This window comes from Ostrinia furnacalis, unplaced genomic scaffold, assembly GCF_004193835.3.
Source record: "Ostrinia furnacalis isolate ACB-3 unplaced genomic scaffold, ASM419383v2 OfSCF1132, whole genome shotgun sequence".
NCBI classification, from domain to species: Eukaryota; Metazoa; Arthropoda; class Insecta; order Lepidoptera; family Crambidae; genus Ostrinia; species Ostrinia furnacalis.
The window spans coordinates 108,381-130,055 of record NW_021131371.1 but is presented as its reverse complement, the minus strand read 5'-3'; the positions used below and the strand labels follow the sequence as shown (position 1 = coordinate 130,055).

The following is a 21,675-nucleotide window of genomic DNA, read 5'->3' as shown; positions in this document are numbered from 1 at the left end:
GCAATGGAAACAAAACAAGATCTTGCAAAATGTGACGTATTTAGAGGAAATAATATGTTTAGCCGATATTTTCAGAAACTGCGTAATTTTTGCATAAGTTTCTTTAAGCTTTTTGATGAAACAGTATGATATCTGTCACTGAGTCACTGGGTGGGCTACTGTCACCCATTAAGGGGTTTGATAGTAATGGAAACAAAACAAGCTCTTGCAAAATGTGACGTCTTTAGAGGAAATACATATGTTTAGACGATATTTTCAGAAACTGCGTAATTTTTGCATAAGTTCCTTTACACTTTTTGATGAAACCGTATGTTATCTGTCACTGAGTCACTGGGTGGGCGACTGTCAACCATTCCGGGGTTTGACAGCAAAGAAAAAAAACAAGTTCTTGCAAAATGTGACGTATTTAGAGGAAATACGAGTATGCCAATATTTGCAGGAATTCTACGTACATTTTTTGCATTTTAATGAAACAGTTACGTTATTTGTCACAGAGTCACTGAGTGGGCTACTGTCACCCATTCTAGGGTTTGATAGCAATGAAAACAAAAGAAGCTCTTGCAAAATGTGACGTTTTTAGAGGAAATACGAGTATGCCAATATTTGCAGGAATTCTACGTAATTTTTTTGCGTTTTAATGCAACAGTTACGTTATATTCTGTCACTGCATCACTGGGCGGGCTACTGTCACTCACCCATTCCGGGGCTTGATACCAATGAAAACAAAACAAGATCTTGCAACATGTGTCGTTTTAAGGCTAAATAATGTTTTGTCTATATTTTCAGGTACTCTAATTATTTTTGCTTAAGTCCCTTTAAACTTTTTGATGAATGATGAACATTTCTGTTATCTATCATTCTCTATCACCTTACATATCGGCGTTCTATTTATTTTACTTGTAGCTTTACTTTTTAATTCCCTAATTTAACCTCTACATATTACTTAGGCGTGACCTAAAAGTACTAATAAAGAATTTTAATTTGATTAGTTTTTATAGTAACAGATATTGTGGTAATAGTTACATGTCGATTGTTTTGGTCCAGCGCATGCGCGTGCAATATTAATCACTCGGATTTTCCGATGCAATAAATAGATCCGAATCGAGGACGATTGCCTACTTACTGTTACAAAATATTTCGACACTACATGCTACTTGTTACACAGTGCAAAATAATAATCAGAATTTATTTATTTATTTATTTTTGGGAAACATACAGTTACAATATAATTTAACTTAGGTGCAGTGAGAAAACACATAAACCAATTAAGTTTCCACAGTTAAATATACACAAAGTTGGGCAAACCATTATTAATAATATTAAGGAAAACTGGATCCTTATATTATATTTTGATTAATTAGCGCATGATTTTAAAATTATTACAATGTAGGTAAGTGGAAATCCTTGGAGGAGGCCTTTGTCCAGCAGTCGTTTTGATTTTGGTTTTAGCTGGTACTCTACATTATAATAAACCAAAACTCTTCTTTTCTTCATTCAAACAGAAAACAATTAACTAATAAGGACAAAATGATAACGATTTATTCGTAATACATCTGTATTCAAATGACCGCTACAAATGGTAGAGAGTCGAGAATTTGTTGAAACCGACAAAATATGTAGGTAGGATACATAAAATAACTTTATGGAAGTTTCGAGAAGTCTTTCAAAACCCAAAACCCAAGTTCAGATTCCGTCAGCTGATCGTAACAATGGCCAAACAAAGAATGTGTGCTTGCGCAACCTCCGATCTGCGCCGGCGACGCTTTCTCGCCTTTTTGGTTGAGGGACTCGCGTGCGAAATATATTATACTTACCTAAAAATAACTTTTTGCTGGTTAGTGAGATTGAAATACAAAAAATATGACCCGGAGTTCCAGGACAATTAATGTAGGTAGTTGTGACTCTACCTATACGCGAACACCGCTTGAAAATCCTTACTCGTAATTACTATGCCTGCTTCGTGTTAAAATATATACAAGTAAACCCAAAGTAAACAAAAGATCATTTAATGAGAGACTTTCACAAGACTGCATTGTATAGGTAATGCAGTCAGAACAGGCAGTGACGGCACTTAAGTAACGAGATTACATCGAATTAAACAAATTACATTCCTCGACGAAATCCGAGCATGAGATGGGTACAACAACAAAAACAAAACAACCTACTTCTCGGAATGCATTAGGCAATACGGTTTCTCCTCCGGACAAAGATGGAGCTGATTTCATTACCTTAAACTCTTTACTAAATTACTAAATAAATATACTTATAAAGGCTTTGGTTTCACAAAAACGTCGTAGCGTAGGCGTGATTTAAAGATAACGGTGAAAAGTTTGGATGTTGCTGCTATTTTTGCAAGTTTCCGTAACTGTATTAAATGGAAATGAAAATGTATTTATATCAACTTAGTTCTGAATATTATTTATTATACCTTACCTACTTAGCAATATCAAAGAAGTCAAAACTAATAATGTATTTGTTTATTGTTCACAGGTATTCTCCTATTCTCCTCACAAACGAAATGCCAGTATCAAGTTCACCACCCGGGTAGGTATGCATCAATACTCACGTCTAACTAACCTGAAATACTTTAGTCCAGCTACAACATATTCCAATACAAGGCCCCGCTCACTTTCCAGGGTCCTACGCACAGCACCCGGGGGACTGGCCGCACCCTCACATGCAGCAAGGAAACCCGCCATGGCACCAGTTCTCCTCACCAAGGAAAAGGTCACCTGAGTTCGCGCCAGGTCATCCATACTACAATGGAGAATATAACACGCAACCTACATTGTACAATCAAGGACCTTTTGGTCCACGACCTGATCAGCAAAACCTCCAAAGATACCCCCAAAACTACGAAAGCAGATCGTCATTTGACCTCGTCAATTCTGAAACGAGAGACTCTCCAAACGATGGACGACTGCTCTCAGACTCTGCGTTCACCAGAATATCTGAAACTCTGGGTGCCATAAACACTGTGGGACACTATCTCGTAGATATGGTCAACGAAAATGAGAGAGATGAGACTGACCCGAACCTGAAACAGTTACCTCAAGCGCTCTACACGATCAGCAAGAACGTTCTTGGCAGAAACGTCACGGACAAGATAGCGCCTATCGTCAAGAAAGCGCTGCCAAGAGTGCTTCCTGATGCTCCCATTACCAAAATAGCTACGGCCAATGAAAAGGACAACACCAAATCGTGCACCACTCCTGAAGGTGAAGAAGGCATCTGTGAGGATCTGAGCAACTGTCCACAGCTGCTTTTGAATCTAGTCAACCTCAGAGAATCGCTTTGTTTCAAAGACCTTTTCGTTCCTGGGGTGTGTTGTCCGAAAGACGCTGTTGTTCTGGCCACGCCGTTGGTGGAAAAGCCGATTGTGACAACAACGACCAAGCCTACATATTTAGTGCCTGTAACGACTCAGAGGCCTCAGAGGCCGCAAAAGCCACCGAAGCCAACGACAACTAAGAAACCGTCCGCCATCTTGGTTCTTACGACAAAGAGGCCGAAGCCGGCGACGACAACTACGAGGCCGACCACCACCACTGCAGTTGCGGTGACGACTCCGAGACCTCCTCCGACTTCCACCTTCTTCACTGTGCCACCACCAATACTGACGAACTTCTCCAACATCGTTAGTATGGAAGGTAAGATTTTTAAACATGATTATTACATGGAATGTTTTATTGAATTTCACCCATAGATTATACGAGTACTTACTAGCTTTGCTTTGGATCTAAATGGTGCAGTTAAAATGTCCAAGGATTTTACTAATTCCTTATCCGTCAATTTTTCTAGAATGCGGACAGCGCGAAGATGAGGGCGGCCGCATCGTGGGCGGCACGGAATCCAAACCGGGCGCGTGGCCCTGGATGGCGGCTATCTACCTGCACGGCAGCAAACGCCGCGAGTTCTGGTGTGGAGGCACGCTGGTGAATCGACGGCATGTCTTGACTGCTGCCCATTGCACCAGGGACTCCAAACAGCGGCCGTAAGTGCCACTGCTAGGTCTAGCTGGTTACTAGATGCAGAGCACATCGCATAGATGACGGCTATCTACCTGCATATCGGCAAGCGCCGCGAGTCTGGTGCTGCGGGACCCTGGTCAACCGACGACATGTCTTGACTGCCGCTCACTGCACCAGGGACTCCAAGCAGCGACCGTATGTACCACTGTTAGGTCTAGCAGTTTACTAGAACCGCACAAATGAGGGCCATATACCTGCACGGCAGCAAGCGCCGCGAGTTCTGGTGTGGAAGCACGCTGGTGAACCGACGGCATGTCTTGACTGCTGCTCATTGCACCAGGGACTCCAAACAACGACCGTAAGGGCTATCTTAGTATATTATATTACTAGATACTGAGTAGGCGTGTGGGGGCCCTGGGTGGCGGCCATATACCTGCACGGCAGCAAACGCCGCGAGTTCTGGTGCGGCGGGACCCTGGTCAACCGACGACATGTCCTCACCGCCGCTCACTGCACCAGGGACTCCAAGCAACGACCGTAAGTACCACTGTTAGGTCTAGCAGTTTACTAGGGCCATATACCTGCACGGCAGCAAGCGCCGCGAGTTCTGGTGTGGAGGCACGCTGGTGAACCGACGGCATGTCTTGACTGCCGCTCACTGCACCAGGGACTCCAAGCAGCGACCGTAAGTACCACTGTTAGCTCTAGCAGGTTACTAGCACCGCACAGATGGTAGCCATCGACCTGCACGGCAGCAAGCGCTGCGAGTGCGGCGGGACCCTGGTGAAACGACGGCATGTCTTGACTGCTGCTCATTGCACCAGGGACTCCAAACAACGACCGTAAGGGCTATCTTAGTATATTATATTACTAGATACTGAGTAGGTGTGCGGGGGCCCTGGATGGCGACCATATACCTGCCGGCAAGCGCCGCGAGTTCTGGTGCGGCAGGACCCTGGTGAACCGACGGCATGTTCTCACTGCTGCCCATTGCACCAGGGACTCCAAGCAACGACCTTAAGTACCAATGAATATGTAAAGCAAGTGGTATGTTTTGTCTAAACCTACGTCAGCAAGCGCCGCTCGCTAGTTCTGGTGCGGCGACACCCTCGCCAATCGCCGGCATGACTTGCTCATGTGCTCTAACTCTTGATCTTGACTGCTGCTCACTGCACCAGAGAATCCAAGCAGCGACCGTAAGTGCCATCCTAGTAGATCAGAGGATGGAGAATGCCACAGGGGATGCCAGCCATAGCATAGGGAGACGCCTGCCATAAGGGGATGCAAATTGGTTCCTCACCAGAAAAGCCAAGCAGAGATGCACTATTCCTAGTTGGATATCGTAGATGCAGAGCAGCCAGACATATGGTGATCTCTCTCTCTCTCGTAACTGCTGAAATATGCGTATCAGCTGCCGGTTTTATTATTCCTAAAATCATCCTCTTTTCATTTCAGATTCCCAGCGCGTCAGTTCAGCGTGCGTCTCGGTGACGTAGACCTGGCTCGGGATGACGAGCCCTCGCGTCCGGTCACGCACAGAGTCACCGCAGTCAGGGCACACGAGCAGTTCTCAAGAGTCGGCTTCTACAACGACATCGCGCTACTGGTGTTAGCTGGTAAGTTTCATTGTCAAGCTGTAGATCCTGACTACACAGGAGTTGCAGCGGTGGGAACGAGAAGTGGGAATTGTCTCGTTTTTCAGGTTCAGATTGCGTCTCATTGACGTAGACTTGACAGAGCTGCAAAGATGTTACAGTACTGTCCCAAATTCTAGACTGGCTTCCATTCGCTATGATGAAGTTTTATTAACCCACAAATAAGGAGAAAAATTATACCTGAGAACCTAGCTGTAGCTTTAATAATATTTTACATAGCGCGAATAACTTTGTGGAGTTTCTTTCTTCAGTCGATATTACATTATAATGATACCTAAACGTCTTTAAAACCGGAGCTTATTTTTATCCACAACGAGGAAGCTCTTGGCCTGTATCTCACCTGATGGTAAGTGACGATCAGGCCGAAGGTGGAAGCGAGCTTCACCCGGAATTCTCAACCACGGAGGAACTGGCTATCTTACCTCTAACTGTCGGAACACAATAATGATTTTAACATTGTTGTTATGGCGACAGACTTAGGTAAGATAGATAACATGAGCTTATAAAAACTATAAATTCTCATTTCCACTTTCCAGATAACGTCCTCAAATCCAAATACGTGATCCCCATCTGTTTGCCCACTGGGGAGCTATCCCGGCAGCTCTTCGACGGCTCCTTAGCTACCGTAGTTGGATGGGGAACCACCCGCTACGGAGGCGGGGAGAGCTCCAAACAGCTGGAAGCCAAACTACCGGTGTGGAGGAACGAGGACTGCGATAGAGCGTACTTTCAGCCGATTACGGAGACGTTCTTATGTGCTGGGTACGCTAGAGGAGGCGTTGACGCTTGTCAGGTAGGTTGCATTCATCTGTTCTCTGATTTTGAAACGGTAACATCCCAACTATCCCAACTAATATTATAAATGCGAAAGTAACTCTGTCTGTCTGTCTGTCTGTCTGTCTGTCTGTCTGTCTGTTACGCTTTCCCGCTTAAACCTCGCAACCGATTTTGATGAAATTTGGCATAGAGATAGTTTGAGTCCCGGGAAAGAACATAGGATAGTTTTTATCCCGGTTTTTGAAACAGGGACGCGCGCGATAAAGTTTTTCTGTGACAGACAAAATTCCACGCGGGCGAAGCCGCGGGCGGAAAGCTAGTTTTCTTTATATTCGGGATTGTAAACTTGGGCAAGTGCCCAAGTGGTAAGTACGGTTGACAGATAATACCTACATATAGCATTGAACCCAGCCACAATCAACACTCAGTTTAAGCTGAGCTTTTGTTATCGTATTTTCCATTGCTTCTAGGAGGAAAGTTCCAAGAGCTTTCAGGAGCTTGCAAGATATTATGGACGTGCTAATTGTTATGTTATTGACATACTTAGTGCGAACCTAGGATGAACGTGCTAACATTAGATACGAGATGTTCAGTAAATTTAAAAACAGCACATCAAGCCCCTTCATCTATCTTACGCGGTTTAGATTTTTTCATACAAATGTTTTTTCCCGCTAGCTCCCGTTCCCGTAGGAATTTTGCAATATCCTGTTGTAACTAAGCTTTAAGTTTACTGAGGTACCTGCATGCCAAATTTCAAGCGTCTAACTTAAGCAGTTTAGATTTTTCATACAAAAGGATTTTCCCGCTAATTCCAGTTCCCGTGGGAATTTCGGGAATTCCTTTCTTAGTGCATCTCTACGGTACCTAAGCTACGTCCCTTCCAAATTTCAAGTGCCTACGTTTAGCCGTTTAGGCTGTGCGTTGATATGTCAGTCAGTTTCTCCTTTTATATAAAAATATAGCTTTCCGCCCGCGGCTTCGCCCGCGTGGAATTTTGTCTGTCACAGAAAAACAATATCGCGCGCGTATTTACTCACCGTTTAGACCTACCCTGGACTACGACAAACATTTTAAAACCAAAATCAGCTCAATCGGCCCAGCCGTTCTCGAATTATAATTAGACTAACGAACATCAATTCATTTTTATTTATATACCTAGATAGATTTAGAAAATAGAAACTACAGTGCAACTTTAGTCTACAATCTGAAGTAAATCAATGTAATAAATACAAGCCAGATCAAGATGGGAAGGGATACTAAATAGAATTTTCATTGTCAGTCTTCCATATTGTATGTTTATTTATTTATTTATTTATTTAGGAAAACCAGGGTTTTACAGTGTGTAATAATGACACAAGATAGGCAACGAGTAAACCACTTATAGGTTCCCACAGGTAAAAACAATTTAAAAAATTTAGTGAGCCTTTGCACCAGGGTTACTACATACTACGTACTACACTACTATAATATACTATGTATACCTAAATAAAAAGTATTGGAAAACATTGCTAAACAGAAAAACAATTTAGCTGTCCTTAAAAAAACGGTCGCCTAGCTTTCTCCTCGCCACAGCAATGCTAGTACAAAATATGTCGATGTTAGTCTCCTTGACAAATTCGTTCAAGTTCCTACTCGCCCGCCAGAGAAAACTATTTTGCCTGTAGTTAGAGTCTACCTTGGGGATGTATAGTGGATCATTATTGCGCAGAATTCTTTTTGGAGCATTAAATTGAATGTTAGCTAGGAGTTCAGAGCAGTCAATCTCAGCTGTGATAACTTTTATAAGATATGTGATATCAGATATTTCACGCCTAATGGCGAGAGGAAGGATGTGGTGCCTTTTACAGATGTTAGAGTAGTCCGACGAACTATACTGTGATCTGGTACGGTAACAAATAAACCTTATAAACTTTTTCTGGATATTCTCCAAGCGAGAGACGTATGTTTGGTACCTAGGGTTCCAGATCTGCGACGCATACTCAAGGTGACTACGCACAAATGTGCAATATAGTATTTTAAGTGTCTTTACCTTGTTAAAACAGACTGAGCTACGCATTACAAAACCGAGAGCCCTTGACGCCTTAGCTACTATGCTATCTATATGGTCATCAAAAATCAGTTTGGAATCGTGTATCACTCCCAATTCGCGAATGGATGTCTTCCTCTGTAGAGTTTGGCCACCCATAAGGTATGGATACAATTTAGTGTTTAGCTTGCGACTGAAAGTTACAATAGAACATTTAGAGGGGTTGAGATCCAGTTTATTGAACTTACAGTATTCAACCAGACGTGACAAGTCAGCCTGCAGGGCAGCAGCATCCCGTTCCGACGCAATTGTGGAGTAGATTTTCATATCGTCTGCGAAGCAAAGAAGGCGGGAGGAGTGCAGACAAGAGTTAATGTCGTTTACAAATATGACAAACAACAACGGGCCCAGTAAAGATCCCTGAGGAACGCCGCTAGGGATTTAAAGCCCTTCTTCTTCTTCTTCTCGTGTCGACAACAAACTTACACAGTGTCAGCCCAAAACTCCGCCACAAGAGTGGCGTTGTCAATATTGTCAGTCATTTAAAGCCATTATTTTCTCTCTTTTCCAGGGTGACTCCGGCGGGCCGCTCATGCTGCAAGTGCAAGGCCGCTGGACGCAGATCGGCGTGGTGTCGTTCGGCAACAAGTGCGGCGAGCCCGGCTACCCCGGCGTCTACACGCGCGTCACGCACTACAACTCCTGGCTGCAGCAGAACCTGCTTTGAGGACCTTCGTTCGAATAGCTTAGGACACACTACAACTCCTGGCTGCAGCAGAACCTACTTTGAGGACCTTCGTTCTAATAGCTTAGGACACACTACAACTCCTGGCTGCAGCAGAACCTAATTTGAGGACCTTTGTTCTGATAGCTTAGGACACACTACAACTCCTGGCTGCAGCAGAACCTAATTTGAGGACCTTTGTTCTGTTAGCTTAGAACGCACTACAACTCCTGGCTGCAGCAGAACCTGCTTTGAGGACCTTCTTTGCTCTGATACTCGTAGCTAAAAAGACCTGTGTGCTTACCATGAGTTTACGAGGTGTGCTCGCTAGCGTCTACGTAAAATGTATGACAAAGTGTACAGCGCCCCTAACGGCTTATTTCAAGAACTAAAATCTTCATAAAATTATCACTTCACGGGATTTATTGCAACAAATTTTTAACGGTAAATAAGATATTTACCCTCCCGACGTTTCAGCTCGGTTGCACGAGTCATGGTCGCGGGCAGACTGAAGAGATGCGGCGTCGTCTGCTCCGGCGCGATGAGTTTTCCTCACCCACCCGCATTTGCATTGCATTTGCAATATTTTCGTCAGTGGTACAGTCAGTCCGACAAACTACACTAACAGTGTCCGGATTTCTCTGAGCCTAGAAACGTGATATTGTGCAAATGCGGGTGGGTGAGGAAAACTCATCGCGCCGGAGCAGACGACGCCGCATCTCTTCAGTCTGCCCGCGACCATGACTCGTGCAACCGAGCTGAAACGTCGGGAGGGTAAATATATTATTTACCGTTAAAAAAATTTTGTTACAATAAATCCCATGAAGTGATAATTTTATAGTAAAAATGCAACATAATAGTTTAAAATATTATATAAAAACTTCATAGATTTTTTGACACACTCGCATACGAGCACACCTAACATAAACTCATGGTAAGTAACATATACCTTGATTTTTTAGAATCCAGCAGAGATGTAAACAAACACTTTCATACACAATTACACCATAATCACTTACGTGTTCATAATATCATACACACTATTTAACAAGCCCATGAAACCAACTTTATTTTCACGTTTATACAAGTTTGAAATCAATCTTTGAAACAAATTATTTTAGCAAAATACGTGGACGATGANGAAAAAACATAATCTCTTAATCGAGAGAACTGGCCGCTGGGCTGGCTCGTCCGCCTTATATACCCGTTGCGGCGAGCGGGGTCTCGGGGCAGGGCAGTAAACCGGCTGCGCGCGCGCGTAGACCTCGCTGTGACGTAGTGGCCGGCTCGGCGCTGGTCGCTCGAAGTAAACAAAGGGGCGCGTCGTGTTACAATATCTAACACACAGACTTAACTATCTCGCACACAGGCTTAATATCTTTGATATCTGTTTCCTAAACAGCTTTCATTTAGGTACAACATAAGATGATTAAATTTTAATAATATGACTAAACTAAACTGTACTAAAACTTTCATGTAATATAGCACTCCATTAACGGGTCCATATTCGGTTGCATAAAAAAAAAAGACATAATTTAAGGGTGCATAAAGTTTTTTGGCATCATCATCATTTCGCATAACGTTCATACAGAATAAATCATAAGGCAGAACTTTTTTTTCCATAACCACTTTTACAATAATCATTTATTAGCATATATTTTTTTTGCATTACTTTTTTTTCAATAACGATTTCTAGTCATAACGTTTATTGGCAGCTAAACCAATGCCATAAAGATTACAAGTCATATATACAAAATACCATAATTTTATCAAGTATAAAATATAAACAGTTATACATAATATATAAAAAGTTGTACGTATAAAATATAACTTAATAAGTATAAACAAAGTAATAAAAAACACCTTAAATAATATCATTTTGTATTCTATACTTATCAAACTTTGCTATAAATAAATGCGAAGGAGTGATTAAATTTAAATGTTAAATGTTTGCGGTCAGTCCGGCGCGAGCGGCCGTTCCGTACGGACGGGTGCTCTTATTTAGCGAGTGGTTGAGTTTTTCACTTCTACCCACATCGTGTGAGAAAGTTTTGTGATCATGGACGAAAATAGGAGTGAGGAAGAAATGAGTGATTCGGATATTCTTGAAAACTGTGAACGAGAACTATCTGCAATAATTCATAACACCAACTCGAGTATGTCGGAGAATAATAATTTTGAAAAATCTGCTGAGAAAAGGAAAGAAAGGGATGATGATATCATTGACGAGGAAGGATTCATAACTGTGAGTAGAAGGAAACCTAAGCGACTTTTAAGAAGTTCCTCAACTTCCCCCGAAAATAATAATACTCCACTATCTGAAGTAAACGTATCTAGTGACAATTATGTTTTCTATGAGATCAGTATAACTTCACTTGAAAGTTTACCTAAACCAATTGCAATGGCGAAACTCCTTCATTCAGGAAACATCAAAAACATCAATAGAATCAAATATAAAGGCCCAAATATAAAGGCTCTTAAAGCAGGAAAAATTACCGAATACCTAAAAGATATATGCAATGCCTATAATCTTAAAATTCATATTGACGTTCCCACTCGTAAAGAGTCCTGCATAGATCACATTCTAAGCAACATAAAAAATGCATCAGCCACTGTACTACCTCTCTTCCTTTCAGACCACGACACAGCTCAAATGCTTTGTTTTCCAGTAGGCAAAATAAACACCATACCAAAATCGCATTTCATATACAGAAGAGACTACTGCCTCGAGAACACAAATAAGTTTAAAGAATGCTTGAGCAATATGTCGTGGTCGGATGTATATGGTGAAAGTGATTTAAATTCTGCTTTTGAGATATTTCATGAAATTATATGCTTATTTTACAACTTATGTTTCCCTATAATAAGAATTAAAATTAATAATTTGATCTCAAATAAACAAAACTGGATAACCAAGGGTCTAAAAATATGCTGCAAAACAAAAAGATTTCTTAGACACTGTTATTATAAAAACAAAACTACAAGTTGTAAGTCAAAATATCTAACATACTCTAAACTATTAAAAAAAGCTATACGCACGGCACAAATAAACNTATACCTTGATTTTTTAGAATCCAGCAGAGATGTAAACAAACACTTTCATACACAATTACACCATAATCACTTACGTGTTCATAATATCATACACATTATTTAACAAGCCCATGAAACCAACTTTATTTTCACGTTTATACAAGTTTGAAATCAATCTTTGAAACAAATTATTTTAGCAAAATACGTGGACGATGAAAATTTGTTAGACTTGTCAAATTGACTTGACGTTTAAAATCATGTGTTATCTCCATATTGTCTATGACTTGTCTCTGACACATCAGTGCTGTAACCTGTGAGTCATAGACAATAATCTCTAAATTTAATCGATATTTCTTTAAGTATTCACTTATTCCGATTACTGATTAATTTTAAATAAAAAGTATACGATACTTTGTTAAGTTTTCCAGCGATAACTTCGATATTATTGGAGATAACGTAAAATTATTTTTCTACTTTTAGTGTATACTTTTTCGGAGTCAGTTTAATTTTTAGTCGGTTTTATTGAAACGAAATTATTTTCCTTTTTTATGCAATAATGCTTACGTATTGTTCCATTGCTTATTAATAAAAGAAAAAAAATCTTCTTTTAATTGATAGCATCTTATTAATTACCTCCCTAGCGGAATAGAGCAACAAAGGACTGAGCGAGCGGGATGTCACTAGTAGCAACACTGTCAAACAGAACTTTTTGCAACTATTTGAAGTTTAATAACTTTACGGATTTTACTGTCCACAGTGTGTTTTTTGATTACATCTGTGCATACAGTTTGTTTCCTGTTCTCGAAAATTTCATAATCAGTTCACGTTCACACCCGGCGATGATACGCAAGTACTACAATAATTTCACTTCGCGATTAACGAGAGGTTTTGTCGCATCACTAGTTCACAGACTAAAAATATTTTTATGTCAGTTGGCCATGTTTGATGACATTTCTGCTGATTTCTAAAAAATTAGACTGTAGAAAGGAGACAAAAACAATCTCATCAGATTTCAAATATAAAATCTGTGGCGTTCCCCAAGGGAGCGTGCTGGGACCAATTTTGTTTCTACTGTACATAAATGACATAACGCAAGTGACAAGACACAAATGTACATTATTCGCTGACGATATTTCGATAATAGTGACATCTGATGACAAAAATAAAGTAAATTATCATGAAAATGACATTAATAATACGATTGACAATATAACTAAATGGCTACATGCAAATAATCTTAAAATTAATATTAATAAATCAAAATTCATACAATTTAACAAGCATAAACAAAAGAGATTCGATCCAAACATAAACATAAAAAAGATAAACGAAATAACAGACCTCAAATTCTTAGGTGTATCAATTGACGAAAATCTAGACTGGAAAAAGCATATAGTTAGCGTCTGTGTTCGAGTCAATAGGTTTGTATATGCCCTTAGACAAGTGAAAAACGTTACTTCTAGAAGAACCGCCATTATGTCCTACCATGCCTACATTGAATCCATCCTTCGATACGGGGTTATTCTATGGGGTAACAGTACAAACAAAAATATGGTATTTATAGCACAAAAAAGGTGTATCAGAGCCATATGTGGAATTTCTCCTCGCGAGTCCTGCAGGCCACTATTTAAAAGCCTCGGACTACTGCCATTCCCATGCCTGTATATTTATGAAGTAGCAATTTTCGTACACAAAAATCCGGAGCTCTTTCAAAAAGCGGGTAATTTTCATCTTAGATATCCCCATAGACTGATATTAAGTGATATACCAAAATCAACAAAGTATGGGAAAAGCTGTATTTGTATGTGTGTTCGAATCTATAATAAAATTCCAAATGAATTTAAACTGCTCACTATTAATTTGTTTAAGAATAGACTATATAAATGGCTAAACCAACATAGCTTCTATGACATGAAGGATTTCTTTGCGACATAACATTCGTGCTAAGCTGATTATTAATATTTTGTTGACATTATTGTAAATTGAAATGAATTGACTTAAATTGAATTCTGACATTATTGTAACCGAGACATTATTATGAACTTATTGTATTAATTAGATTCCAACTACTGTATATAAAATATTTGCATGCATTCTTTGATGAAGCAGAACATGAGCACGTTTCAACATGTAACACCGATATTTAATTATGTATACCATGTTTTAAGCAAATAAATAAATTATCTTATCTTATCTTATCTGTATAAACAATAGCCAAATATTTTTTTTCAGTGTGCTTTTGTAACAATTCAATACATTATACATACCTACTTACATCATGTATGTAAAAGGGACATAGTAATCTCTATTTAATTTATGTTCATGGTAATGCTCCAGACAGCGACTCATACTCAAGTTATAGATTTCCCGTATCCCTCATGCGTCTTTATGGGTATTTTAGATGAAATGGATACCGCGTCTAAGTACCGATAAAAGATAAGTACCATAGCGTTTATTCTTCATAATATTATATTGGATTCATAAATCACAGCGGCCTGCAGAAAATGTCGACTTCTACGACTTATATAGCAGAAGAACATAGGAGCATTTAGCTGAACAACATTACTGGGAAATTTAATTTTCGGCTGCGTTTTCCAATTAAATTACAAATGTCTATAAGCAAGCCTCTCACTAGGGGAACAGACGATTTATTGAAGGTTGCGGGAAGTGTCTGGGAGCGCAGGACTGGTCAGTGTGGAAATCCTTTGTCCAGCAGTGCAATGGACGTCATTTCACTGAAACGAGCGAAACTATAGACAGCTTAATCTTCTCAGAAAGGTTCTATGAAACGCTGTGCTGTGTATTTAAATAGAAAAAAACTGAATGCGCCATAAACTGTGTTTATTCCAGAGTTTCACAATCAGGTCAATTAAATGTTCCTCGATTGAAATCTCAATCAAACAGAGGCAATAAACAGTAAATGTTTTTTTAGTTTTTACAGTTGTGGCATTACTCTACTTTAATCATGAATATTGAGTTCCTTTTTATGGCAATCTAATAAGTTGATAGCTACAAAGTTACTATTATTATTGTTGTACTTACCTAGATGCTTTGTTGTTTTTTCTTTATCGTGCGTGCGTAGACGCAATATCGTACTTATCAAACCTTGCAGTTTCTATTTTAGTCTCCCTATAATTCTACATACTTAATTTTTATTATGCATATCTAGTTAATTCGTTTCAATCCCTTATTTTCCTTTGTACCCTTGGCTGTTCCCTTGTTGGTACAGTGGAAAATAATTTTTAACCGCTGTACCCTTGGCCGTAAAACCCAACCAACTTAAATTGTACACTTGACCAAGAAGACTGTCTTTTTTTTAATTTGGCCAAAAAACAAAAACAAATGAACATCGGTAAAAACAAATGAAGTAACAAGAGGTCTTCCCCACGACTTTTCCTGTACTAATTCTTCTAATAATGCTGAGTCATTCGTCATTTCGCACGATTATACGACTTAGTACATCCTGTCACATAAAAAAAAGGTATGTGTGCGGGTTGACGACAAAAAATACCTATAAAGTAAAGATGGGTGCCAAATCTTTTTAGTGCGAGACGACGAATAACTCGCCCTGTTTGATACCCCTTCACCATAACGCCTAACGAGTTTAACATAAAATTTACCAGAAATCGTTTTCTCATAACATTTCACTCTCGACGTAGGGCGTATCAAAATTACCGTATCAATATTAATTACCTCTCGTATATTAATCCTGGCGTCTTAGACTTTTCGGAGCCAAATAAAGCGAACACGTTGTTTAAAATGCTAATGAGTTTAATTTAAGGTGTCTAACGCGCGTAATTATAAACAGTCGTTAATTAAAAGTTGTAGGCATTTCTATTTTACTTAGTTTTTAATTAAAATTATTTTAAAATACTAATACTATCTTCTGCCCGCGACTTCGCCCGCATGAATTTCAACCTGGAAATTTTTTCAAAAAACTAATTTATTATTACCAACCAAAAGCTAGTGTAAGTCTTAGGTTGAGTGGCACCACCAAACTTTGACCGCAACTTTAACGATAACTGGTGATTTTTGTATGGAGGTTGACATATTTTTGACGTTTGTTACAGTCAAAGTAAGATGGTGCAACCCAGCCTTAATTGTGCCAGTAAGAGAAATTGTTGTTGCCCACAAACTTCCACCTTATAAATAAAATAAACATATCTCTGGGCCTCAATTTCTACACCAAAATCATAATAAATCGGTTCAGTGGCTCAAAGATGGACAGACTTACTTTAGGATTCATAATATTAGTATGGATGAACATAAGAGGGTTAATACGAGTTTTTCTCGAAAGCTTTTTATTATAGTATACATTATTGTTAATACATTGTTAAATGTAAGAGTAATTGCTTTTCCATTTAGACATAAATTAAGCGATTCATTAACATATACCCAAGCGGTGCTATCTCACACTCAGTCGCGTTAATGCTCACACCAAAAGCTTTATAGAATGACTTTGAAATATTGGGTTTGAGAATTAAGAGCCTCCTCTACGTACTCTTATATTCATAGGCCTCTTTTTCTCCACATTTCAAAGCATTATAATTTAAATAAATTCATAGGTATTCGGTAGTTAGATTTGTTTTTATTTAATGGGGTGCATATTTTTTCCGTTATGAAATTACCTAGCATGACCGAATTGGGTTTCTTTCCCAAGACTTGTCACTAATTATGTACCTACTTAAAGTTTAAAATCAGAATCAAAGAGAGCTTAAAAAGGCCTTTCCTTGTTTGTTCTCATGATACATTCTAATATAACTTTAAAATTAATCCGCCTTTCATTTTGTTTCAGCGCTTCCCATCATGAAGTAACGCCAAGGAACACTACAATGCCTTCCAGCATCCAAAATGATTTACAAGTGAAGTGAATGCCAAAAGTGAAAATGCCGTATCGAACATTCAATGCCAGCCTGCCCGACATGAGTTGGAACGAGAGTGAAGTGTGGGGAGTGTCTCCCATAGACCTGGATGTGTTCTACAGACCAGATGTGGTGATTATAGTGTTGTACGTGGCAGTGCTGACGGCCTCGCTGTCAGCCAATACGCTGCTCATCTTCATTGTCATCAAGTTCCAGTATATGAGAAGGTAAGATGTTATCACAGATCACAGAAACTAAAGGGAGTGACAAGGGGGCGGGGCCGGTGTCGCAGGAATATGCCCAAAAACAGAACACATTGCTCGTGAAAGTAATGATGACAGCAGCGACGTCATAATGTAAATAGTTTACTTTGTACTACACTAAAGATTATTCGAAAGTTGAGTGCTGTGTACCTACCATGAGTTTACGTAAGGTGTGCTCGCTAGCGAGTACGTCAAAAATCTCTATAAGGATTTTGTTTCTTGAAAGTAGCCGCTAGGGGCGCTGCACAATATGTCATACAATGAATGTCATTTTTTTTACGCAGTCGCTAGCGAGCACACCTAACGTAAACTCATGGTAAGCACACTGATATTTTGATTTTAATGCGACACTGAGTTTCGAACTCTGCGCATAGTTGACACGGTCTCTCTATATCCGTATGGTTGTAATAAACCTTTTTTGAAGAGACGGTGCTGATCGAATTTCAATTCTTTAATGATTTTTTATAACCTAGAGATCTAGTAGCACAGGAGTGTCCCAAGACGATTCAAGCGAGGATCGAGCGAGATATTTAACAACTTATTCACGGTTTGAATTAATTAATGGGCTCCTCTTGGAAACATTTTAAATGAAAATATTTTTGGTGGGATTTATTTATAATTGGCGTTATCGTTAAGTGCTGTACGTAATAATTTACTACATTACTGGTATACTGAATTATGTAGCCGTAACTGGTATACTGAATTATGTGGTCTCAAAGTCCCGTTCAATAAAACTTTATAAAGTTAGCTGTTTTTCTTTGTTATCTTACTTGCCATTAATTGAATTTAGCAAAGTTAAACACGTTGGATGCCACGCGGTTTACCGGCGAACAATAAAACTAAAGTGTCTCAGCAGTCAACGACTTAAATAAATTGTGTTTTATGCAGCATTATTAAAACGCTTTTGTTCAATACCTAAAATGCCACAATAAGTAAAACCAAATGCCGTCTTGAAATTGTATTTAGATTAGCGTATTTATCAAAACGGGTAATTCAGAATACCTTCGCGGCAATTAATAAGAACGGCGAGGTAATGGAAGCTTGCTTTCTTTATTAATTTCCCTTCAGAATCCAATTTAATTGCAAAGTTTTGTGTTTGATTTATTTCTGTCGCTTGGAATTTTCGGGGAATGAAATGTGCCTACTCCAATTGGCTTTTGCTTAGTACCTATCGAATACGTTTTGGTGAAATATTGATTTCAAATCATTGAAATTCAAATCATTTACAAAGAAAATAATGAATGAATCTCATTAATGCTGTATTGGTGATATTATTATTACTGGAATAACTCTGTCAATGAGAGCATGGAATAATAAAATGAAACTTAATTTTAAATTTCTGGACAACATCACTTATCTTTGACACATTTATCTCAACCATGCCCAATTCTGTTTATATTAGTATAGTATTTCAATTCCGATAAATTGCAATATACGTTGCCATCCAGGCTATTTTATTACGTGTTATTGCTAAGCTAAATATAATCAGAACTAAATGCTAACAACATGTCTTCAATATTAAACGAAATGTGCCACTTGAACAAACAATATTTGCCAAAATAACTCGGTAAGTAATTCGGATGAAAAATCACAACTTATGAAATAATATCAAAGTAAAGTACAGAAGCATGGCAACACATTTCGTAAAGTACGTCGGGCCGTTTGTGAGGTTCAATAAATTACCAAAAACGTCTTATTTCTTTCAAAGTAACACACGTCTTGAAGTAGTAGAAAAATGTTAACACAAAGTGAAAGAAGTAACTCGTAAACTTGTATATTCTTCTTGTTCTGTCTTGTGGGTTGAAAGAAGCATTAATGTAATAACTCTGGTGCCAGAAAAAAAGAATGAAGTATAGTTTAATTTAAAGTCTTCATTGAGATTTGACTAGTCAAACCCCGATTACATCAAATTGAGTTTCGACGTTTGACTGACCAAATTAGTTTCTCCTAGGTTTGACTAACATTCTTTAGTCAAAGGCTGAAATTTTTGGGGTTTGACTAAGACTTCTAGTCAGACCTGAGGATTGACTAGTCAAACCTAGGATCGCCTGAGCTTCGAGGTTTGACTATAACACATACACGCTTCAATAGGTACCTACTTAATTTCCAATGTCATTCAAGCGGCGTCCAATACACGAGAGTGCCCGAAATCTAAATCAATTAAATCCACAATCACTTCCTACTTCAGTTTTGTTTATGGACTCCATAACTTCCGCTGATTGGATCCTAGTCGGGAATAAATGGCAGATGTTTTAATAAACAGCTGTGCCACAGTCCAGTGAAAACGGGCAGAACACAGCGTTTTTAATAAAGTACGTTTTATACAAGCACAACCTAATATAGCTGCATCTTCGTTAAAGTGGTTTGACTAAAAAAACGTCTCATGGTCTGATGCGATTGACTATAAACATTTTGGTGTCAATTTAGATTCGATTATAAGTTCAAACAAATACCTACATTACTCATAAAAGACTCTACATTCATAATTTGAGCTTAGTTAATACAATGAACAAAAATTAGCCTTTCGTATGCTTTAGCATGGATATGTCACCGTAAAATTATGAATTCCGTCAGATTATAATCTGACGTAGTAAAATTACAATCTTATCTAAACTAACCCACTGTTAGTTTACAATCTAACGCGTTATATTATAAACTGACAGAGTTCACAATTTCACGTTGACAGATATAACACAATTACTCTCGGGATTGTGTCTGTATTCTCGCCATTCGATCGAGGACTGATTGTGAGTTTACATAAAACGCGCTCACTAGTGAGCTTGTTTAAAAAATATGAAAAATTTAGTTCTTGAAAGTTTCCGCTAGGGGCGCTGAACAATCCGTCATACATTTAATGTCATTTTTTTAAATGTAAACTCACACTCAGCCCTCAGTTCATGATTGTATTATCATAAGCCGTGACTTTAGATACCCTAGCTAAATAATAAAGAGTGGCTTTTCTTTCCTAGCTGTATTCCTAGGGTAAGATTTAAAATCCTTCTTAATAGGTCAGGCGGCCGGCAGTTAACCCTCTTGAAACAAAGGGAAGGTCTTAATAAATTGTCACCACGTATACGTGCATAAATTACACCGAGAATTTAGGGCTGTGGTTACACTGTGGGGTTTTGTCATAGTCATTAGTTTTACCGAAATTCTTTGTTGTACATAATGTACAGTCTGAAAGGCTATTAATACTGTAAATTACTGCTAATTAAGAGAGTGGTGCTCTATAAAAAATTAAGATGTTGGTAGGATGACTGAAAAAATTAACGGTCTTGTACCTACCTACCTGGATTGCTATAACTTTCAGTAAAGATAGATAGTTATGAGTAGAACACACTTTATTACACAAGACAAGAAAAGAAAAAGAAAAATATACAAAAGATAAGGAATGATTTAGGCGATATCTTCCAGAAAAGATAGTGACTGTGTTAATGTAAGAATGGGCTAAATAATGCTTAAGTTTAAATCCTACCAAAATACGAACATAAAGCCTGCTTTTTAATTAAAAGTTACGAAGCCTTGAGCTTACTCAGTTACATAACCTAGAGCTTGTTTAAGAACCGAGCTCTGAAAGTGTGTTTTAAGCCTAAATCTCTCTGTAATGCGGCATAAGAGTAGGTACCATTTCACTACCAAATTGTATTAAACTTCCGCAGTTTAATTGCAGATATTGTATTTTAGCCTCAGGTAGGTTTTCAATTACAAAATATGTAGATGCATTAAATCAGTAGTCTCAAGAAAATATAATTAAAGTTAAGATAACGTAAAAATGCTTTTTACAAAAGCAAATAATAGCAGAATTTATGGGTTCTTCAAACTTAAACCACAATAATTTTCTTCTACTAAGTAATACTTATTTGAATCTAATGAGAAAAATATGAGATCCGTAAGTACCTTTTCAAACTTTGTACATTATTCTAATGCAAAATTCTAGTAAGTCTTTGCATTTCTTCTCAACTTAAAATTAAATTAAAAGAGTCTCAGTTGTTTGATTGTTTTTTACAGTCTAACTTGTTTCGTAACACAGGATTGCTCGTGGCTTTATTCTAATACTTTAATATTTGTTTTATAAGATGATCAATGAAACTTATAAGTAAATTGAAAGAACTTTTACATTAGTTACCTAAGAAATAAGCATAATTTGAATAATCACGATTAGATACAAGATAACAAAATTAAAACATGGTTACATAAACGTCTAGTTAACTAAGATACAAATAATGATTTCTACTTATCATAATAGTCATCAACCACTATTCTTGGCGTGCAGTAAAATGATCGACAAACGTAACATTGCTTAAAATACATACACACTTGGAACGTCCGAACCCTGGACTCTCGCATCAAAAGAGTGCAGCTGT

General features: G+C 38.4%; 1 protein-coding gene across 1 annotated transcript; it reads left to right on the top strand.

The window, feature by feature from the left end:
* Positions 1 to 2,487: 2,487 nt before the first annotated feature.
* LOC114351430 (transmembrane protease serine 9) lies at positions 2,488 to 9,212 on the top strand. The gene is made up of 6 exons (XM_028302644.1): positions 2,488 to 2,544; positions 2,637 to 3,650; positions 3,802 to 3,994; positions 5,427 to 5,587; positions 6,163 to 6,419; positions 9,001 to 9,212. Exons 2-6 carry the CDS (start codon positions 2,678 to 2,680, stop codon positions 9,154 to 9,156), a joined length of 1,740 nt encoding a protein of 579 aa, XP_028158445.1. The 5' UTR covers positions 2,488 to 2,544; positions 2,637 to 2,677; the 3' UTR covers positions 9,157 to 9,212.
* The last annotated feature ends 12,463 nt before the right edge of the window (positions 9,213 to 21,675 follow it).